A 23,256-nucleotide genomic window follows, 5' to 3' on the forward strand; every position below is an offset into this window, starting at 1 on the left:
CTTAAGTGAACACATTCATATTCTTATTCCTTTAATTAAACACACTGCCTGTTTTCTGAATATCTTAGCTACATGGATTGTCAGAATCTGTGAGGGATGTAGGTGGGATTGGGTGGTAATAGTTCACTCCAGCAGGAGTGGGATTAAGAGTCCCACCAGGGCTCTAGTCTACAGAAAACAAGAGGTAACTCAGTTGGTTGTTCATAACTCATTCGCCACAGATAGACCAAAGCTACATTAGTATTTATCTAACAATACCATTTCCTTGTATGAAATGAAACAATTAGAAAAGTATTTACACATTACACATTTCAAGAAGCCATAGCCTATGCCAAAACAGCACATATCACGCTACCATAATTGATTACTTTGGCTAAAGTTAGGACTCACTATATCATGCTTATCCAATTACTAAATTGGCATTCTAGCTCAATAGGTCAACTTCACCCTATGTCTGTGCGAAAGAGGCTGTATTTAGCTAGCCTGTTTAATAGTCTCTGAGCAGCTTAAAAAGAAAAGTTTAAGATAGCAGTTTTTTTTTCTCAAACATGAAACCTCATGACAAAAACGAGAGGTGCTATCATGTCATCCATACAGTCAGTGCTTGTGACTTAGGCTCTGATGGTTTACACATGGTCAAATGTGCGGTTTCATAATATAATGTGGCACAACTTAATTAGCCTATTATTAACTAGCTTAGCTTCAGTCATGTGTTTCTAGGCCTGCTGAGGAAGCTGATCCCCTGGACAACAAGTCAGTGTCCAAGCACTTAAATTCTTAAATCTGTGTACCCCACCTTTTTTCCTTAGGGACCCCCAGTCGTATCTTACTAAAGCTGAGCACCTGAAGATCCACATAGAAAAATTAAATATCAGTTTAAGTTTCTCGCATTGACAACAATGCGAAAAAACGCGACATTTTCTTAATTTATGGTGTCAGAATTTATGACTTTTTAAACTTGAAAATGTAAAGGTTCTCCTAAATTTATGGCATTTCACCCAGAAATTCTGAGTTTGGTTTAATGTAAATAAACAACTTTATAATCTAAAACTATTGTTTTTTTCCCCTCAAAAACATGATTTTTTTCTCAAAAACAAACGTTTTCCCATACCATTTTTAAACTTGAAAAAAGAAAAGTAAAATTAGCTTCAACTGACGCTGCATAACAAGACAGATTCACATTATATCCCCATATACTTACAGACGAAAACATAACCAGAGGTATGAGAAAACAAAAAATAACTACACACCATTAAGGTGGCGGGAATATCGCAACAGCTCCCATTCCTCCGAGAGCAATTGAATGCAGCAGGAGGAGTCACGCGTTGTTTGCCTGGGTGCAAATATGGCGGACGATGGGGAGTCGTTGGAGTCCTGGCTAAGTAAATTCCTATTAAAACTCATTTTTCCCCTCAGTTTATTAAAATTAGGGATTCGCACTTAACGCTGCACAACCGAGGGTGTTCGAGCCATTAGCTGGACTTACATGACATGTATTAATATAAGAGGCATTGTGCTAACTTTACTATGTTGTCAGAAGGTTGCTAACAGAGCTGCTGGTAACTGATGGAAGTCGCTGTTAGCCGAAATGAGCTCCACTGTTTGTAGCTGTGTGTCTGTTTTTGTTGAGAGGGGTGCAAACTTTGAAATATTATTCCACTAGTGAGAGCTGCTTTTGCTACCTGGGGTAATAGACGGCTGCTGTAAACACCTCCAGGCTCTAATTTAATCTAAATTCACACAGTTCTGTCAATACTGATAAATCAGAGCAGAATTAGAGAAAGCAGCCTTCATAACAGCATTACCTTGAAACAGAAGTAAACAACTGTCTGTGTTATTTGTTTGTTATGTAGTTTCTGAAGGAACAGACGGATCTAGGGTTGGATGCGGTCTTTGACAGATTGGTGTCTTGTTATCTCAAAGCAGTTGTTCCTTTGTAAACAAGTTTGTTCCCATTGAAAACCTTCATTTACCTCACTGCCAGGAAAAACAGGCTGCAACTCTGTTTATATAAACTGGTTTCCTGTTTATGCATGTATATATTTAATTTAGAATTAATGTTGATATTCTTATTTCATTCTACACAAATCTTTAAAAATGTTTCTGTAAATAACTGTCATTTGGACTTAAAAAAGTTTTCATTATACACAACTCAGGAAATAAATAGTAAATCTTCCATTTTAAGAAAAATTATAGAAAAGTTGGATTTTTTTTCATTTCTCCTGCCAAAGTATTATGTCATAATATTCATAAATTGATATCAATTGCATGCCTCTGTGAAAATAAGAAAATCATTAAAAAAAAATCCTTTTACAATTTACTTTTCTATTCATAAGAGATCATATCCCTCCTTTTTTCAGACAAAGCTACCAATCCTTCCAACAGACAGGAAGACTGGGAGTATATAATGGGCTTCTGTGACCAAATCAATAAGGAGCTTGAAGGGTATGGTCAAATTCATTCAATTAGCTAACTCACACACTGTTACATTGTCCTCATTTTGGTAAATATGTGGTACTAATAAGAAAGCTTACCACTCTGGTTTGCTTTACACTGTCTTACTCACTTCTCTGGTCATTTTCAGCCCACAAATATCCGTTAGATTGCTGGCTCACAAGATTCAGTCCCCTCAGGAATGGGAGGCAATACAAGCATTAACAGTCAGTAGTTTAACAATTTCTTTATTTTTCATTTGAAAATTGTTTACTATGATTTGAAGGGATGCACAATATTGTCGCCATGATATTTGCATTGGCAGATATTAACTTAAAACGCTTGTTATTGGTTTTGACAAATATGAAAATGTCTTATATTTAGAACATGGCTTTACATATCGGCCTATATTTCCTGTAAATATCAGTCAGATGCAGCAGTACATTTGTAGAGTTTTAAGCGCAAGCTCACCAGCTCAAGTCTTTTGTTTTTGTTTATCCTCATTTCTTAAACTTTAAAGTGTGTTTCTAGAGGTCAGACCTACATTTATACCATGCAGTATGCAATATCATGCATCCCTGATAATTGGATTTTACATTAAAAAAGATTACTGATTGATCTTGTGTTGTTTTTTTTTTTTTTTTTGGGGGGGAGGTTCTAGAGGCCTGTATGAAGAACTGTGGGCGAAGGTTTCACAATGAAGTTGGAAAGTTTAGGTTTTTAAATGAATTAATTAAAGTTGTTTCACCTAAAGTAAGTGCCATTAATATACAAACACCATCTCGTGTTGCTTTTAAATGGTGTTTCATGCCATTTTAATTTTTTCATCTTTTATTTTCAGTATCTAGGAGACAAAGTTTCAGAACAAGTAAAGACAAAAGTAATCGAGATGCTGTACAGCTGGACCGTGTCTCTGCCAGATGAAGCAAAGATCTGTGAAGCATATCAGATGCTGAAGTCTCAAGGTGAGACAACAAACAACTTTGGACTGTTTAAATAAACTAATAAGATGTAGCAGAGGTTGGGCATCAAAAATGGTTTTCATACAGCCTATTTCAAATTTATTGTAAAATATTCTATTTGAATTTTACATATCATCCACAGGTTTTTTAAAAAGTTTCCTGGCACAAGTTAAATTACCTTTATACTTTTGTCAGTCTTCCTCGTAATTTGAATGTATGCATATTGCTTTGCTCTCTACTCAATATTCATTTTTATATAGGTAATGAACTAAGCATTCTTCATCAAACAGATGAGTATTGTTAGTTATGTCAGTATTTAAATACTCTCATTACTTTATTATGTGTTCTTTTGCATTTAAAAAACATGGATCACAAGCATACATTTAAACTAACACACCTCACTCCACTGCTGTCTGCAATGTGTTGCTCATCAGCAATGTGTTTCTGTAGGATGGCAGACTGATATTTGTGCTAAGCTTTAATCACATCTTTTTCACTCTCATAGCTGTTGTTAGCCCTGATGGTTGCTTGTGGTCCAGCTCAACAAATGCTCTGAGGTCAACTTCTCCTTGCACAAAACTTAAGGGGAGCATCTCTCTAGGCACCATTTTGTGTTAGCAAGAGAATTTTCTTTACTCTGCTATCATCATCGAAACATGAGCGTACAGTGTTAGCAAATGGCATAAGAGGCTGCCTGTTGTCTCCTTGTTTTATGAGGATTTTGATTAAGCATCAAATCAGTGATGATTTAAAGGTTTATTGTCCGATGTGTTGCACTTCACATTATCATGGTTTTTATTGCTGAAGTATTTCCGGACATAATGTTTTCTGGTCACAGTTGACCTGTGGCTTGTGACTGAGTTGTAGCCTCAGATGTGCACAGCAGAGTGAGGAATGAAAAATGACTGTAATGGTAATGATGTAAACGAGTACTTAAGTAATTGTGGCCATCCCAAGTTTTTTGGTTATCCCTTTCAGCCAAACGGTGTAATTGTCTTGGATCAACTGAAAAAAGCTGTACTGGAAAAGTGTTACAAAAGTGTGATTGGACTCTTCTTTTTATATACACGTAGCACGTAAAGTAAGGAAATTTGTGTTTGGTAGATGATTTCTTTGTTGTAACAATGCCTCTTGGCAATAAATTTTATACCGTTGCAAAGCCTGTTTATTTCCCTTTTAAATGGTGCCACATTTGTAAAGAAAATGCATGTGTGGGATGAGCAGCAGAGCTGAGTATCCGGTTTGCGCCCATGAAAAATTTGCCAAATCTTCCCTGCCAATGCCAAACAGCTTATTCTGCCATTGACTCTTGTTTGATGTTTGGTGGATTGGATGATTGAAGTTTGTAGAAACAAGACATTTTTGCAATTTAAAAATTTATTCATTTAATAAGCAGGAGCCTCAGTAGCTTGTTAAAGAACCATACACAGCCACAACAGCCTGGCACCTCCTCCTCATGCTGGTCAACAAGCTGATCCCACAAGTGTTCAGTGGGGTTGAAGTCAGGATTGCTGGCAGGCCATTCCATCCTCTCCACTCCCAAATTCTGGAGGTAGTCTCTGATAAACCCCGCTCTGTGGGGGCGAGCGTTGTTATCTTGGAGGATAGAGTTCGGTCCCAGACTGTGGAGCTATGGCGTTGCCACTGGTGGCAGAATCTCATCTTTATATCTCTCTGCATTGAGATTGCCTCTAATGATGACAAGCATCGTTTTTCCAGTGAGGGAGATGCTGCCCCACACATCACACTGCCTCCACCAAAAGATGTTACTCTGTCGGTACAGCAATCAGGAGAACGTTATGTTCAGCGATATTCAGCAGAGATTGTCTGCGTGCAGTCTGTTCCAGATTGTCTGGGCAAAGAGCCGTTGGCCATATCGTCCTGCAAACCTTGACTGCAAATCTGTAGAAGACAGCCTACAGTACCTAAATGCTGACAAGGTGAGCCTTCAGTTTGGAGATGGTACAAGGGCTCACTCCAGACAATGCCGCAACTTGGTTTTGCGGAACACCAGCTTGAAATTGCCCTATCACACAGGCCCTATCCAGATCAGTCAAACGTGGCATGCCGATTCTTGGAGCAGACATCTACTGACCACTCTGACCACTGTAGCAGGGTCCATGCTCACAGGTGCTGCCAATCAGGTGCCTGATTGGCAGCACCTAAGGGTACCAGAAGCTCAAAATAAGAGTCAATAGCAACAGCAAAATAAGCTGTTTGGCATTGGCAGAGAAGATCTGGCAAATTTTTCATGGGTGCAACCCACATACTCAGCTTTGCTGCTCATCCCACACGTGCATGTTCCTTAGAAATGTGGCATCATTTAAAAGACAAATAAACAGGCTTTCCAACGGTATAAAATTTATTGCCAAGAGGCATTGTTACAACAAAGAAATCATCTACCAAACACAAATTTCCTTAGTTTTTGTGCTAAGTGTAGTTACCTCTTGGATATTCTTAAAAACATAAAAGACACTGTTGTCCATCAATATTTTAACCTTCTTACGCTGTTGTTCTCTGGTGTTACCAGTAGTCTGTTTAAGAACCCTCACACAACACTACATGTGAGGAATGCAGAGGGATATCATTGTAATGTTGCATGAACAGAAACTTTATTTAATGTATTTTCTGTCAAAACACAGTCTTCCAGGGAACACACAGCCCCAAACAAGCTATTAAAAAATATTATAACTGTATTAATTCTTATGATTTGTCAAGCACATGCATATTCTAATGTTTCTTAATCTTCAAAGACAGAGATTTCAGAACTTATAATAAGCAGTTATTTTAAGATAAAAACATTTATCTAAAAGTTGTCAGTCAGTGACAGCGACATTCAAAAGTTTTATGCCAAATAGTCTTTAATGGGTAAGTCCTGTTCCAACTGTTGTATTTTTTTACCCTCTTTAATTATAGGTATTGTTTTAGCTGATCCAAAAATCCCTCTTGATGCCACACTAATGCCATCACCATCTCCTCGAGCTAAGAACCCTGTGTTTGATGATGAGAAGAAGAGCAAGGTAAGAAGATTATTTTCAGATTTGGCCATTTTTATGTTAGCATTCCAACTTTCTGCATAGAACTGTAATTTTCTTGTTTTATCTCTGTATGTTGATATATTTGATTAAATGCTCTATTTGCCTGTAAAAGTGATTTACCCGGGACCTGACAGTAGGGACACTTTGGCAGTATTTATATCAACTTGCTGGCATATCCTCAGAACCTCCCTGCTAATTACTCTGGAGGGAATAGTTTGACATTCTGAAAATAGTCTCCTGCTGAGAGTAAGACAAGAGGATCAATACATCTTTCGTATCTGTCCATTTAACAGAAAGCTACAGGCAGGAGATTGGCTGGCTTAACAATAGAGAGTCACTGCCCCTCATCAAGAAATAATCCATTATTGGTTTGAGATGATCTTTAAGAAGTGAATGGGCATCTGAAATATTGGGTTTACTGGAGGAGTGTGTATTTGAGGAAAATTATTTTAGAAAATAGCCACTGTAAAAATGGAGGAGTTAAGATTTCAAGTTGTGGGTAAATGTAAAGCAGCACGAGCAAAAGAAATCCAGCAGAAGCAGAAACGGAGAACTTCCTATTTTAGCATTATAAGTATGCTAAATGTAACTTGCCAAAAAATACTGCAAGTATCCTAAAGCATGGGAAAGAAAGAAAAAACTTTGATACTATCCTTACACTTTATTAATAATGCCATGTATTGATTCATGAAATGGATACATGCATACTTTTCTAAAGTGATGTACTAAGATAAGGTTTACTAAGTTATGTTATTAGAGCCCTGCGCAGGACTCTTGTCTTAATCCTGCCCTTGCTCACTACAGCAGTGTGTGCTATCCGCTCCTGCCTGCACCTGCAACAGGTGTGCCCAATCCCGCCAGCATCCCACACAGATTCTGACGATCCGTGTTTAATATTGAGTATGACAGTGTGTTGAATTAAAGGCAATATTAATATGTTCACTTAAGCACCGCCCTGATTAAGTTTCTCCTCTGAATGAAGAAAACCTAATAAAACAACCAGATCTTTGTCATGCGTAACGTTGCCACACATGGATTAAAAAAAAAAAAAAAGGAAGCAGCTGAGATCCACAAACTCCTGGTTATGGCATAGTAATAGCAATGTCAAAGTAATATTCAACAACCTTATTTACATGTCATTTATTTAAAGTCACACAGAAGAGAAATTGTTTCCTGATCTCTGGAAAGTTTGTGCATCATAAAAAATGCAGCACAATTCCAGCTCTCAGACAGTAGGCTAATCTTTACTCTATTTATGCCATCCTGTTACCATCCTTATCATTAGATGCTTAATGCAATAAGCCCGATTGCATAGGCTGGGTTGTTTTTCCCCAAATAACTGCATATTAGCTCAGTCTCTGTGTATGTGCAGTGATAGACCAATTACACAATAAGGGGGTATTAAAGCTGTGCCTTTTGACTTAGAAAGTTTAAGTGCACACACTTTTTGTGGAGCTTTTACAAACCATCACCTGGCCCACCCGCCGCCTGATGCTGGCTATGCATAGACACTCCCATATTCAAACATGTTGATGCTGCACCAATGACTACAGCTGACAAAACGTCAATAAAACTGTGGTTTCTCAGTGAATGATTCTGACAGCAATGTGTGACACATCTCATGTAATATCTTTTTAATATGAGCAAAACTGATTTAAAGAGAGCTTACTTTGATCAGGGGTCGTGCAGCAGGTGTATCATCTCATCCAAATACATTTCCTTGTGGGTGTGTTCAAACAGTACAGTTGTTTCTGGCTCTGTCACTCTCGTGAGCTTGTTTTAGGAAAATCTGTAAATATTTATGATTTTTTTCATTGCTCCAGTTTCAAACTAGTACACCTAAGAAGTCTTCTGAGAGGTATTAAGGGCTATGTTAGCAACGGTGTGGCGTGTAAATCAACAGAGACAGACACGCCGTCAATTACAGTAGTAAGATTAAGTTTGAATTTGTGTTTAGTGTCATGTGTTTGGGGAATGGTTGGTGTACATATACTTTTTTGTCGGTGTATTCAGTATATTTTACTGTGGCATATCTCTTCTTCTGTTATTTGGGGTTGGTTTATGCTTAATTGAAGATTTTAAAGAAAAAAAAGGTGTTGGCTAGATATTTTTTTAATTAGGAGGAAACCTTTCAAACAAATTTAAAGTAACTGATACCAATTTTTGAAAATGACTTATGTGTAATTATACATGTCGGGTTTTTAAATGAGCTATAACGGGTTTTCAAAGTATGGGAGAGTAAGCCTCCTCTGAAAGAACACACTGTATGCTGTGCCCCCTAACCCTTGAACATGTTGGGTTTTTAAAATATATTTGAAATAACATGATGTTTAACACATCTGGAAAAGAGCTTGTCTGTTAGTTGAATTTGTGGCCTTATATAAGAAGACTTTTCTGAATCAGCAGTTAGTTGTTTCAACTTGCGAGCAGTATGGCGATGCCACATGACAGATATACATTGGCTACTGACATAGGCACGTTCCACATTAATTGCAGATGTTTGTTAAGTGGGTCTATATCATCCTAAATTGTTGTTCCACTGATGCATCAGTCCATCCCTTATGGTGTACTAGGAATTTCTCACAGCAGTCTGTAGACCTAAAGTTCATAAAGGATCAAAAGTTGAGGACCCCCTCCTTTTTTTCATCCCATGTGTTTGCTGTTGCATCACTGACTTAGGCATTAGATCCCACAGGAAAATGTCAAATTTTGATATGCTATGACCACAGAAAGTACTCCATTTTGTTTGTTTGTTTGTTTTTTTCTGCCCTATTACCATAAGAGATACGGCACAGCGAAAGAGGTCACAACTGCCAGTTTACTCTCTGGGGGACTGCAGTTGATCTTAAGAGGAAATTAGTTTTCTCGGGGTCTGGGAGCTGGTGTGGTTTTGCTGCTTGTGTTTGTGTAGTCTGGGAGAAATGAGATTTATTGTTTACAAATTGAGCATGCTCTCAACTCTCTGCAGAGATTGTCAGAGCTGCTAAAGAGCAAGAAGCCTGAAGATCTGCAAGAGGCTAATCGACTGATCAAGAACATGGTCAAGGAGGTGTGTTGGTGTCTAAACGGAAAATGTTTTAATTAGTGATACTTTTTTTCAGAGAGAAATGAGAATACACTTTTTCAATAATGTTATAAAAAGCAAAACCACCATTTGTTTTATGCTTTGTGGTTATCTTTAGGATGAAGTAAGAACACAAAGAGCTACAAAGCAAAGAAGCACACTGGAGGCAGCCAACAACAGCGTCAAACTCCTTAACGAGATGCTTGCTCACTTCAGTTCAGAAGACTCAACAGTTGGAGACAAGGAGTTGATTAGGGTTTGTTTTCACCATCATGCAGCTCAAATGACCTTTTGAATCAACTGAAATTAATCCATTTGCCTTGCTGAACACTGAAAGTGTTGCTAAATCCTTGCCCTCATCACAGAGTGCTGTGCAGAGCAGTTGATTTGAAAAAATAAAAGTAGGCACACTTCATAAAATCTATTGAATATCATAGTATCAATTGGCGGTTACTATGTCTGAGGGGAACTTCTCTGTTTATATCCTATGACAGCAGTTTCTGGAAAAGTTGTGAATATTCATGTTTTAAATTACTTTTTTCTAGGAGCTGTATGATGATTGTGACAAGCTAAGGCAAACTGTGTTTCAGCTGGCCACTGAGACTGAGGATAACGACAGCAGCTTGGGTAAGAAGTTGCGTTATTAGGCCTTGTTAATTCTGATTACATTTTTTTATCAGTCCTCATATATCCATGAAAAGGTTAAATCCTGATTTACAATAGCTTGTGTTAATGTCAGATATGGCATCTTATCAGACCAGAGTGAAGCCCTGACTGATTTCCTGCTCACACAGTAAACAGTGGACTTTATTTGGTAAAATGTTGGTCTTAATGTTTAGCATATATTCTGTTAAGTCTAACCTTTAAAGATGTCCTCATCAGGAGACATCCTGCAGGCCAGTGATGACCTTTCCCACGCCATTAGCTCCTACAAGATGATTGTGGAAGGACAGGCTGTTAATGGAGAGACTGGAGATGTACAGCAAACACAGTCATCTTTCAGACAAGGTAAAAATTGCCTCTTATAAGGGCAGAATCTTAAGGCTTTGTGTATGTTTGCAGTATCTCTTAATTTCTTGTTTACAGCATGCACCTTTTTGGGTTAATTTCTGATCCATTCTGACATGAGTGCATGATATTATTGATTATTGATTATTGATAGGAAGATGTATTTTGAAAGAACCTGATATTCTGCACTTGTGACTCCCTGTTTGGAGCTTTCTGATCCACGGGAATTGATGCGGTTTGGCAGCAGCCAGCACTGAAAATAGACTTGCAGTGCATCTCCAGCGAAGCTGTGATTCAGGGACACACTAGTGGCAGACTAGAGTGTGGGCAGTGGAACTGCTCTGATTGACTAGAAAGGGAGCAATTTGCTTCACAGTAAGATTCTGATTATACACACAGTGGAGAAATATCACAGGGTTTTGAATGTCCAGTCCAGTGGATTCTGCTTTTGTGATTCACCATCAGTTCTTAAATTAATATAGATCATTGAGTATAAATGATTCATTAATATCAATTTAATGTCATTGTTTGAGTTATTTATTTGAAAACTTGGATACTCCTTGTCTACTTGTATTGCATTATGTAGCAGACCTGCCTCTGGCAACATGAACCAGCTTATTGATGTGCTGAATGATACGTGAATTTGGATCATAAATTGATCATTAAAATTCATTGTAATCACTGTGCTTTTTCGTCCGAAAACTCACGTAGTTTTGACAACTTGTATGTCCTAGAAGTCGTTCAGTTCAAGTGACTTCCGGTATTAGAAGAAAAGATATGCCGGCGCTCGTCCGACTTTAGGTATGAAGTTGAGGTCCTCGGCTGCATCCTTTCTGGAAAGGAACATAGTTCTTGTACACAGACATCACCATAAAACCACTCTTGGCTGCTTCAAACATTTCTTCACAGAAGGATTCATGCTGATCTGTTTTTTAAAGACAGGGAAACACAAAAAAAACATATCAATCTTGTTTTCCATCTTAAGTGTTTTTTTTTTTTACTTCCAGCAGGCAGCAGTCATATCAACCAGTCAGAGATTCTGATTGACCTGGTGGGTTTGGACAACCAGAGCCTCTCTCCACCAGAGCAGCAACCTCCGATATCTTCTTTATCTCTTCCTGCTGACTTGCTGTGTGGGTCCTCTGCCAGTGACCCTCACATCCCCAGCTCCAGGACACCCTCGGCAGCAATTTCTCTTTTGGATGAGGAGCTTTTATCTTTAGGTGACATGCATGCCTTCATGACAACAATAAATATTTACTGCTTTACACACACGCACAGAAATCCTGAAAGTTTCAGGGAAGAGTCAACCTTTTCACCCTGACTTCACTGACAGTTGTCCCTGCCAGCCTCCTTATGAGGTTCTGTGTGCAGTACGGGTGTGCTATAAACACAGGAGGAACATTTACAAGTGAGCTGGCAGGATAATGACGCTTGAACCGCATAACCACTGCATGATTGGCAGAATTTTAAAGCATGTAGTGATGCTTCATACATTTTTCTGCTCCTGTGTACTTTAATGCTCATCCTTTAAAACTATGCGTACATCCGACTGTGGTACAAGTAGCATTGATAAAAAGGAAAATAATGTCACCAGGCTGAATTACAGTGCTGTTTCAAGCCATAATATTTACACTCTGGGGATATTTCCCCTTTACCGTGAACACTGCAGTGACATTAAGGGGAGACGAGGTGACCCCCTCCTCAGTTCCAGCTCCAGAGGCACATTTGAGTGCTGATATGAAAGTATAAATGTTTAATTTTGCACTTAACACTAAAATAGGCAGATTAAGAATGACACGATAAAATACCAATTGTAATTCTATTTTACTGTGTTTCTATCAATTCAGAACTTTTATATAATTAAATAATCTGCACAAAAACATTACTTAAATATGGCCAAGTATTAATTACCTCCGCCAAGGAGGTTATGTGATCGGCAGGGTTTGTTAGTTTGTTTGTTTGTCTGTCAGCAACATAACTTAAAAAGTTGTGGATGGATTTTGATGAAATTTTCAGGAAATGTCAGAAATTGCATAAGGAAGAACTGGTTAAATTTTGGGTATGATCAGCATCTGGATCCAGAAATTTTTTCAAGGATTCTGTACTATGGGGAGATAGGGCTAATGGCGAGTGCTTTTCTAGTTTAAACATGCAATGTTTAGTCTTAGCTGAAAAATGTTAAATTATTCGTATAAATTAAGTAGATGTATAGGAGTTTTATCAGTAGACACCTATTTAAAACAATAAAAAAAAATCTTCACAAATTTGTATGTGTGCAGCAGTTAGTATAAATATGTTTGATGATTTTCCATTATTTTAAAGCATCTGGTTTCAGAATAAATTTGTTTTAATCAAATCATCCTTACTTTGGAAAAACAAGCATCCACTTTAGAACCATAAAAGTATTTTAAAGTATGGATATTTAGTTGTCGAACACTGCATTTCCTGATTTCGATCGTCAAAATAAAAGTCTAATGATGATCAGCATTGGAGGCTTTTATTGTGACAGACTTGGCAGGAATAGAACGAGTCTATAATCGGATACTTTATTAAACTTAAGCATAGCATGAGGGAACTGTTGCTGCCTAGAGAGAAAATCACAACCTGCTTGTTTTTGTCATCCAGGACAAGTGAAAAGTGGATTAAAACACACCTTCAGCAGGTATGTTTTTTCCTGCTGCATCTGGCTCAAGAGAAAAATAGACAAGGACTCCAGCCTGCCTCCTGACCTTACAGTGAACTCTGGCCAGAGCTCAGCTACCTAGCTCTGTGCCGGAGCAGACAGAAGTTGAGGAATAAATTGATTGTTTTCTGGCACAAATCTCTCTGTTATGATACTTCTAATTACCAGTAGGCCAATATGGCTGATAGATTTGGGAAATTTACCTCACAGTTAACAAAAAACACAGCATGTAGCTGGCTCTTAAATTTCAATAAAGGCAGTGACATCAGCGAACAACAGACTGTACTGAGATAAACTGCTTGGTGTTTTTATATCATTGTAGTGTTAGGGGATGGGCTAATACCATAGTGACCGGCAATATCATGGGCTGCTATATTTGATCTGCTCAAATTAAACCATGCTGGGAATGAAGGGAACAACTTTCTAACGGTCTAAATCCCAAATTCAGTCACACAGACTGGTGTTTTCAAATGTTTACAGCAATCTTATTTAAATACATCTAGTGTGTTAAGACACAAATTTTGGGTTTCACTTTACAGAGACTTAAGGAAAAATCTTTGGATGATACTGGTGAGTGAGGCCCAGGGGCATTACAGAGGAAGAAACCAGATCAGTGTAGCCAGTGTGGGTTCCTCTCTCATGCTCCCTCAAAAGTACAACACAGTTTGAATAAACAAACAGGGACATCAAATATCATGCCATTGGGATGTAGATATGAATGTCTCAAGGTGTTAAGATGGTGGAGCTTCATTATGGCGCTGTTGCAAAGGTTCACTTTGAAAAACCTATTATAGTTATGGACTGTGCTGCCTTGTCTTGCTAGTTTGAATTTCTTCTGCATCCTCTACATGTCTTATCTTGTCTCCTGAGGTAAACCCGGTTCCTGCAGGGAAAACTTCACACTATCAAGGACATGTTCAAATAAGAAACTCAGAAGATTTCATGGGCAGGCTTTCCTGAAATTTTCTAAAACACTTTTGAGTGTGCCCTGTGTGTGAACATGGCATTTAACTGCTTGAAAACTGGCTGTCAGTAAGGGAGTATGATACAAATATAATATCTTACAGGTCTCAGTGAACCTGCACCTGAACCGAGGAAAACAGCCGATGTAAACCAGAGTAATGATTTTTCTTCTTTACAGGTATGCAAATTAACTTCAATAATTCATACAAATAGAAGTATTTTTTTTTATTGGTAACTGTAGTGTTTTTAATCACCCTGTCTTTCCAGAACTTCAGACAAGATTTGGATCTTTTGGATACCACTTCATCTTCAGTTTCAGCATTATCTACATCATCACTTTTTTCCGATGCCCTTTCAGCAGCAGTTTACTCACCCCAGACTTCTACAACCAACTCCGGCCTAAATCCCGCTGTCGACATTTTCCCACTGCCTACTGTTTCATCAGCACCTTTCTCATCATTATCAGACATATTTGCACAGCCTCCTAGCTCAGGACTGGTCACGGCAGCCCCTGCTGCTCTCCCTCAGTGCATGGTCTCGCCCGCTCACCCAACCTCCCCTGTGACTTCACATCAAGCCTCTAATTCAGCAGGAGGGTCACACTCTGCAGAAACTTCTCTCAGTCACAGCCTGCAAGACCTTGCGTTGCTGGACCTGGGCAGTCCTAAAAAGTAAGTAATGATGAAAGGATAAGGGGATCTGGATAAGCGTTGGGGCTGTAGTATGATATGTGGAAAATATGGGATTTGGGCAACACGATTCAAAATTGCAATGACGTTTGCACAATAGCTCTAAAGTTTCTCTGCTTGTTTTATTGGATACCATACTTTATCCAGCAAAACTGCATGCAGAAACCTTGTGAACAAATTTATAAATGCTTTATTTTGTCTACTTTATATGAAGGAACATAGCGAGGACACTGCCTTGAAAGAGCTTTATATGAAAGGAAAATTAATTCCACATTATTATGTCCTCAGGTAAGTAACAGCATGGTCACTGTGTTTAAATCATGTCCTCAGCTACTGTACATTCAGAAAGTATTCAGACCACCTTCACATTTTTCAATTTTATTTTGCAGCCTGATGCTACAGTCATAAAATGTCATTTTTATTCTCAATCTACACTCGGTACCTCATCATGATAAAGTAAAAACAGAATTTTAGAATTTTATGCAAATAATTAAAAATAAAAAAACTGAAATAACACATTGACTTAAGTATTCAGACCCTTTGCAGAAAGACTTGAAATTTAGCTCAGGTTCCTCCCATTTCTCTTGGCTGAGATGTTAATACACCTTGATTGGAGTCCACCTGTGGTAAATAAGAGTCATAGCAGCAGAGTGAATAATAAACGCAATGTCAAATGGCACCTAGTGACTCAGAGAAAGAATGGTTGCTAGCTGGTTTGATTGGTCAGCATGTCCATGGCACCATCTGATGGGCCAAATGATACATGCTCACTAAATGTATGGATGGTTTGTGTGTTTAAAATGTGTGTTTTTATTAATTTATCTCCTCTGACACATCAAATACAATGCGCATATTGTACATTTTCATATCATGATAACATTGAGAATGTATTTAATCATTCAACCCTAATAAACACTTGTTCTGTCTAAAACAAGATGCAGGATGATATTTAGAAAAAAGGGAAACTTTGAATTGATAGATGGTCAATGTGCATTTTACTTTTTCTTGCTCTAAACAGCAGAAGTGTGTGATTAAATAATCAAGTTTTAAGGTACTTCCACCCACCAAGATGATTGAGAGTCATTTATCTGTTCTCTGTCCTTAGTCTAGATTTTTCCTCATATTTCTCTTAACCTTTTATACTAAGTGAACTGAGGGTCACACAGCCACTCTAAGAGACTGAAGTGTTATGACTCAGCAATGTTCCCTAGAGCAGAGATTAAATACTTTGAAGGCTGTTTGCGGATCTAGACCTAATTATAATAATTGTTAATTTGTAACGCCTCAGTTTACGCAAAAGGCAGAGGTTGTGATTGATCATTTCGAAGTGGTTAGGCTTTCTGCCTCTGATCAAACAACACACGTTTGGAAGTTTTGTTTTGTCCACTGTTAAAACTCACATCTTAAGTTTATTTTTCTGATTTCTTGTCCCAAATATTTCATAGTTCGATATGTCTATATCTAAGTCTCTCCATCTTAAGTAGTACAAAATGAAATGTCTACGTCTAACGTATTTGGATGTAGATGCCGTATAACTTCAATTAATAGCCTTAGCTTCTGTATGAGACAGGCCTTTAATTCTTTAAAACAAAACACAGCCGAGCAAAGGTTTTTATACTAGAGAAATTTATACTAGAAAGAATATTTTGGCGGTAGTGTCATCTCCATCCCTCCTGTAACTCACTTAGGTTAACATTTCTTTAGTCCTTGTCCAGATAATCATACAGAAGAGACTGAGAGGCAGAGCTCACCACCTGTGGGTGTACATACACACCCAGACAGGCATCTCCAGCCAATCTCTAACCTCTTTCTCTTTTTTACAGTGGCACATACGTGAACATTTGTCTCTTTCCTGGACAGATGTTGAAGTTCATTTTTTCTTTGTCTTCTTGCTTTTCTCCTTTTTTCCAATCAGCACACTATTTCAGCACTAAACGTGGAGGTCCTCTGGTTGAGAGCTGCGTTTATTTGGCAAAATATGTAGCAATACTAGTAGAAGGGACTGGGCCTTGAATTCCTTTAAATTGTATCTGACTTTTTCTTGAAGTTTTGCATTATCTTGTTTCAAGGTATTCAAGGAAAGGAAACTGATACGGCATGTATGGATTATTTTTCTTGTTACTGCAATTTAGGGCCTTTTTTTCCTTTCACATGTTTATTAAAAATTTCTTGATGAGAAACTTGACTGTTGCACCTGATAAGATTTGAGTTTTGTAGTGTATTTGTGTGAAACAAACTGCCTTTGCATTCACAGGATGTTTGTTGTTTATTTTTGTCCTATGTTTCAGCATTCTTTGGTCTCTAAAGTCCTTGACAAACACATTCTGATTTATCTACTCAGTGCTACGGATGCTGTATTGGTCAAGAGTAAGGATCTGAATGCCCCTGCTGTCTTGTCCTCAAGTCTGGGCGTCCCCTCAACAGCATCCACCTCTCTGCTCCAAGGAAGGGTACATGATGGGTCCAGTCTCCCACCTTCCAGTCACAGGGCAGATGACAGTCCTCTGTTACGCTCTTTGTCTCCCATCCTCTCTCTGAGCCAGCCCAGCCCGAGCAGAAGCCAAGAAGTTTCCCTGGCCAATGTTTTTGTCCCTCTGGAAGCTATCAAGCCAAGTAAGTTTCAAGACATAGAGTTAGTGTTTTCATTTTGTGATTCTGTGTGTTTTCAGAAGTTTTATTCCATTTAAAATTTAAATTGTGAATAGTTTTGACAGATGAGGACACCACAGTGAATCAGATTTTTCCTTAATGTTTTATAATCATGCATTTTTTACTAAAACATTCAGGACAAAAATACAAATGAAAGCAGAATTAAATTAAATATATATTTGTGTGCAGATTATTTGTTGTTTATGACAGATGGTCTTGCTGTCCAGGACAGTTAAATATGACTAATGCGCTTTAAATGTAAAACATAGAGGGCATTTTAGGGCAATTCTACCTTTGACTATGATTATAAGAGTTAGATTTGAGTGTACTGCATCAATGTCTAGATTAAAAAAAAAAAAATCATCTTCAATCTTGAAAAGTTCCTTGAAGCAATCACAAATCCGAGGTGAACTAATTATAAGAGGAGAGAGTTTATGTCTTTATATGCAGGTAAAGTGGTGGTTTTGTAAATGCAATCCTTTTCTTTTGTGATGCTGATTTTTTTGCTGCAAGTCCGATCGCTAAACAATATTGCCCCTTAGTGGTGAGAGTGGAAAACCTAAACTGCAGAAACAATGGTTGAGAATTTTACTCCATCACAGTTAGTGTTGATTGTGTCATTGTTGTAGTTATCACAGCATGTGATTGAAAACAGAAACATAAAAACAACAGGTTGATTATACTCAGGGCCACAGAACATTTTGTATTTGTCTTTGCTGTCTGAGAATGGAACAATGACTGACTAACCTGCAGCCTGTGATATGTGACCTGTTAACCAATGCAATCGTCAACTTTTACCTTTCCTCTGTGCTTTTTCTGTAAGGTCAAGTGTGTCCTGTGACAGCATATGATAAAAACGGAGTACGGGTTCTGCTCCATTTTGCCACTAACAGTCCACCAGGCAGACCTGATGTTCTGGTGATGGTGGCATCCATGCTTAACACAGCTCCACTGCCTGTCAGGAACATTGTTCTGCAGGCTGCTGTGCCCAAGGTAAACCCTGCTATGTCCTTTGAAATCTGTGAGAAGCTGTATATTGAACATTCCTGTGTAAAAGCATTGATTTTGACATGTATTTAAAAACATAAAATGAGATACTTCCTATAAATCTAACTTTCCAGACCATGAAAGTGAAGCTACAACCTCCCTCAGGGACAGAGCTGGTTCCGTTCAACCCAATTCTTCCTCCTGCTGCCATCACTCAGGTCATGCTGCTCGCCAATCCTCTTAAGGTAGATGTCATCCTGGAGTTTTTGTTGTACCATAAAATTCAGTGTAAACACACAATATATAATGCCAATTAAGAGGAATCACCCCCTTTGGTGTATTACCCTTTTATTGATTTTATAAATCAATCATGGTCGATATAATTTGGCTTTTTTGACAAAAAATACCTCTTTCATGCCAAAGTGAAAATAAATTTCTACAAAGTAATGCCAACTAAATAAAACTTCTCTACGTAAAATAAGTGACTGCATAAATATTCACCCCCTTTAAAGTGGCCAAAGCAACAGAGGTCCAGCCGATTGGGGCTAGTAGTCTCGTAGTAAGAGAAATGGGGATCAGTTGAGTGCAGTGAATGTGTCTCAAGTGACTGTAGTTCAAAGACACCTCTGTCTGGAAGGTCCAGTCACTGGTTAATCGGTATTCCTTGCTACCATTACACCATGAAGACAGAAGAACACTCCAAGCAACTCAGAGAAAAGGTTATTGAAGATAAGATAAACTTTATTGTCCCCGAGGGGAAATTTGTCATGGACATAAGTGCAGTGCTGCTCACAATCAATACATTCATCTCCAAGAGAAAAAAAACAAACAGGCAATACACAGACAGACAGTGGTCCACATTGAACCAGAATAAGAGAGTTACAGATAGAAAACAGGTTACAGGTGAAAAGTACAAGTCAGGGGATGGATAAAAAAAAATTCCAGGCACTGAACATCCCCCAGGGTTCAGTTAAAGCCACCATCAAGAAATGGAAGGAATATTGTGCATGTGTAAATCTGCCTAGATCAGGCCGTCCTCCTCACAAACTGAGGGACTATGCAAGAAGAAGACTAGTGAGAGAGACTACCAAGACACCAAATACTTCTCTGAAGGAGAAACAAGCTTCAGCAGCTGAGATGGAAGAGACTCTGCATACAGCTCTTGGTTGCAGCATCATGCTGTGGGGATGCTAAAGGTAGAGGGTAAAATGAATGTGGGAAAATATAGGAAATTCTTAAAGAACAATCTTATTCAGTCTGCAAGAAAACTACGGCTTAGGAGAAGATTTATTTTCCAGCAAGACAATGGCCTGAAGCATACAGCGAAAGCTACACAGAAATGTTTAGGAGACAACAAAGTGGATGTTCTGGAGTGGCCGAGTCAAAGCCCAGAACTCATTCCAGTAGAGAACTTACAGCTGAACTTGAAAAGGGCTGCATAGACTCAGTGCTGTGCAGCCACAGGTGCATCTACAAAACATTGACTTGCAGGGGTGAATACTTAGGAAATCAGTTATTTTATGTTACATATTTTTATTGATTTGACATTACTTTGTAGAAATCTGTTTTCAGTTTGACATTGAAGAGTTTTGTTTCTTTGTCATTTTTTTGTTCAAAAAAGCCAAATTATATAGACCGTGACTGATTTATAAAATCAATAAAAGGATTAAACATCCAAGGGGGTGAATACTTTAATAGGCACTGTACCAGCAATATAGCAGTATAAAATGGTGAGACGTGCAATTATGGCCCCAATGTATGTTTGAAGTTCTGTTATCATTGGAAAAACAGCTAGTGTTTTCACCTGAGTTTGAGGTCACAAAAAGTCTGGCCCAGTATTGCCCCATTCTGACATTCCTACATGCCAGCCTATAAACTTTGAAGATATAATGATCCCAATCATTGTGAAAGCAAGAATCCTTGCTGCTTGTAGACAGCAGCCATGCTGAGCATGTTTTTGTTTTTCAGGAAAAGGTTCGGATGAGGTACAAGCTGACATTTATGCTGGGGGAGCAACTGCACACAGAAGTGGGAGAGGTGAATGAGTTTCCACCTGCTGACAGATGGGGGGCTTTATAGTCCTTTCACCAGCTGACATACCAAGACTGCTTTATCAATTTAGGCTGTCAGAGCAGCTCTGAAGTCAACATAAAGGGTAATATTAGAAAGCTTCTTGGCAAAATTTGATGTACTATAAACTTCAGTGTACCTTGAAGGAGTTTTCTGCTTGAGATGCCTCCCAAAAGAAAGGTAACCAAAATCTTGTAGCAGACATCCGTTATGTAACTTTTATTGCAATAAATAAATAGAAAAATACAACTCGATGAGGAAATACAAACACCAGAAAGACATCAAATTTTACTGCCAGAGTGAAGAGATACGGAGCATGAACACATTTTCTGTTGAGATAAAATGAGGACGATGGCTTTGCAGAAAAAAACATCTGTTATGTTGATTAATGCTGAGTTATTAACTGTTTTTTTCTGTTATGCTACCATTTTTCTTTAAGTGTATTGTTGATATTTACTCCCCCTCCATTATAGGGTAAATGAATAGAGAAAACTTGCACTTAGCATAAATATTGCAAAAACAGAATTTGAAGGAGGTTGCAAAGAGGCCCAGCCTTTATGAAATACTTGGTGCTTTTAGTATCTTAATGCTTCACAGGCATAGGACTAAAGTAGACAAAAGCATGTTTTCTAAAAAGCACTAACAGATTGGCTCTTTAGGTAGCAGTTAATCTCTTCCAACAAGTCTAACAACTACTACTGAGTACTTTCACATGTCTCTTTTGTTCTTATACTGTATTAAGTCCAACAGTTGTGTTTTCAGAATTGAAATATTTATTATCATAGGCGTATTTAATATTTTGGTTTGGAGAGACGATTTGTTACTAGTACTGACTGCTCCTGTGGTTGATGGAAAGTTTTGGTGTTGCAGAAAGATGGGCACAGATCTGTAGAGGTGGCAGTAGCATACAGTATTCACATTTATTTAAAAATGTGTTACATAATACAATAAATGTTGGGTTTCATTGAGTTTAATGTCAAAGCTGTGCACTATGGGAAGCATATTTGATTAAACAATAATAATAATAATAACTCTGCCAGATAAAACTGCAGCCTTCTGCCAGTTACATTAAATCCTTTATCTTTTCACTACATTAACTATTAAGAGCAAGGACTGTCTTTATGTCTTCAGTGGATGGACTAAAAGAGCTGAAGCCACCTGACAATAAACCCCACCAGACAGAGGCATATCGTATAGTCAGGCAGAAGTTCATTAAATTTCAATGTATTGCATTGAGCTTTGACCTCACCTTTGCTGGATATATTTTCTGAACAAAGTTGAAGAAGTGTGTGTGTGAGTGTGTGTGGGGGTGGGGGTGGGGGGGGGGGTTAGTAATTTATTTGTTATCTATAGCTCTTATGAGATATTTATAGTGCAAAATCTGGGAAAAATACAAAGTAAATAGTTGATGGTAAACTATTTTTTTCTGGGGTGATTTGCTCTATAAAGGGGAGATTATCTATATATTTCTTATATGATTATTTATTTGTCTGAAATTGTTATATGATGTTGTTATTTGGTTTTTTTTTGAAAAGCTTTCTCTTTGCACAGTAAAAAACTAAATAAATAAAGGTTGAGATGTATTTATTTGTTTCAAGGTGTTCACATTTTGCCTTATTTTTCAACATCCAGAGACAAATATCAGTGTAGTCACATGTAGACACTCTTTAAGTTGTATTGAATCATAGTAAAATTTTTAAGTTAAGAAGCAATACTAGACTGTCTGCGTCAACAAGTAGTGGCTAGAAATACTCATGAAACAGTATTATCCCTGTTATAACTGTATATGACAATATGACATTGTTGTTGCAGATAATTTATCAAGGGCTTATTTGAGTCTTTTAACCCTAGACAGGAGAATCCCTCTACAGCTGGGTTAGATAATCAGGATCTATCAAATGAAATTAGTCTTATAGTTTCATTCTTGTTACAACCTATGACCTACATGAATCCCTTAAATTCTTGGACAGAAAAAAATATACAGACCCTCATGTAGGGATGAGTGTCAGCACCATCTTACTGGTACCAACACATCCGATGCCTCCTCAATCAAATTCTAAAACAGATTTCTGTGATTCATTTCAGTACCTTGCCAACCCCGTTACTCCAAAGGAAAGGCATGAAATAGATTATGTGAAGAAGCTGCAGGTTTTCAAAACAAATTTTTGTCTTACAAGTATCAATTCAGGCACTGTTTAAGCACTGGCATCTTTTAAAAAGTATCAGTTTAGCACCAGTATTAGAAAAAACCCAAACAATACCCAACCCTACCCTTATAAACTGAAGCGGTACTTTTTTAAAGTTAGCCACTTACATTATTGCTTTCCCTTTGAAATTTATTTTTAATCTTTTTCTGATTACACATATCATCCGTCACATCTAGAAAGCAGTCTTTTTCTCCCCATGTCTAGAGGGGGTAAACCTGTTTTAAATAACTGTAGTCCCATTTTAAATTGTCTGTTCTGCACAAGGCTTTAGAATACATGGTCAGTGCTTTTTACTCTAATAACGACTTATCTGACTTCCACCTTGCAGAAAAAAACAACTTTGCCGCTTATAAAGTTTCTAATGATTTTATTGAATGCATTAGTAATTTTTTTTAAAGTGTAAACATCACTGTAGCTGGCAAAATGAAGTCTAAGCCTACTTGATAACCACAGATGATGATAATAAGCTTCATCTTAATATTTTGTGGTGTTAAGAAATG

The 23,256-nt window shown here is 37.8% G+C and overlaps 1 protein-coding gene across 2 annotated transcripts; it reads left to right on the forward strand.

The window, feature by feature from the left end:
* Positions 1-1,327: 1,327 nt before the first annotated feature.
* gga3a (golgi associated, gamma adaptin ear containing, ARF binding protein 3a) lies at positions 1,328-21,841 on the forward strand. Of its 2 annotated transcripts, none has more exons than XM_041785864.1 (17): positions 1,328-1,382; positions 2,361-2,445; positions 2,585-2,660; positions 3,088-3,186; positions 3,275-3,398; positions 6,312-6,415; positions 9,402-9,482; positions 9,616-9,753; positions 10,043-10,124; positions 10,380-10,505; positions 11,513-11,728; positions 14,259-14,332; positions 14,422-14,825; positions 17,185-17,456; positions 18,316-18,485; positions 18,614-18,724; positions 20,448-21,841. In XM_041785864.1, exons 1-17 carry the CDS (start codon positions 1,346-1,348, stop codon positions 20,556-20,558), a joined length of 2,310 nt encoding a protein of 769 aa, XP_041641798.1. In that variant the 5' UTR covers positions 1,328-1,345; the 3' UTR covers positions 20,559-21,841. The 2 variants fall into 2 exon arrangements, with proteins under 2 accessions (XP_041641798.1, XP_041641799.1); XM_041785865.1 differs by having other exon boundaries at positions 11,516-11,728.
* The last annotated feature ends 1,415 nt before the right edge of the window (positions 21,842-23,256 follow it).

The sequence above is a fragment of the Cheilinus undulatus genome, linkage group 4 (genome assembly GCF_018320785.1).
Source record: "Cheilinus undulatus linkage group 4, ASM1832078v1, whole genome shotgun sequence".
Taxonomy (NCBI): domain Eukaryota; kingdom Metazoa; phylum Chordata; class Actinopteri; order Labriformes; family Labridae; genus Cheilinus; species Cheilinus undulatus.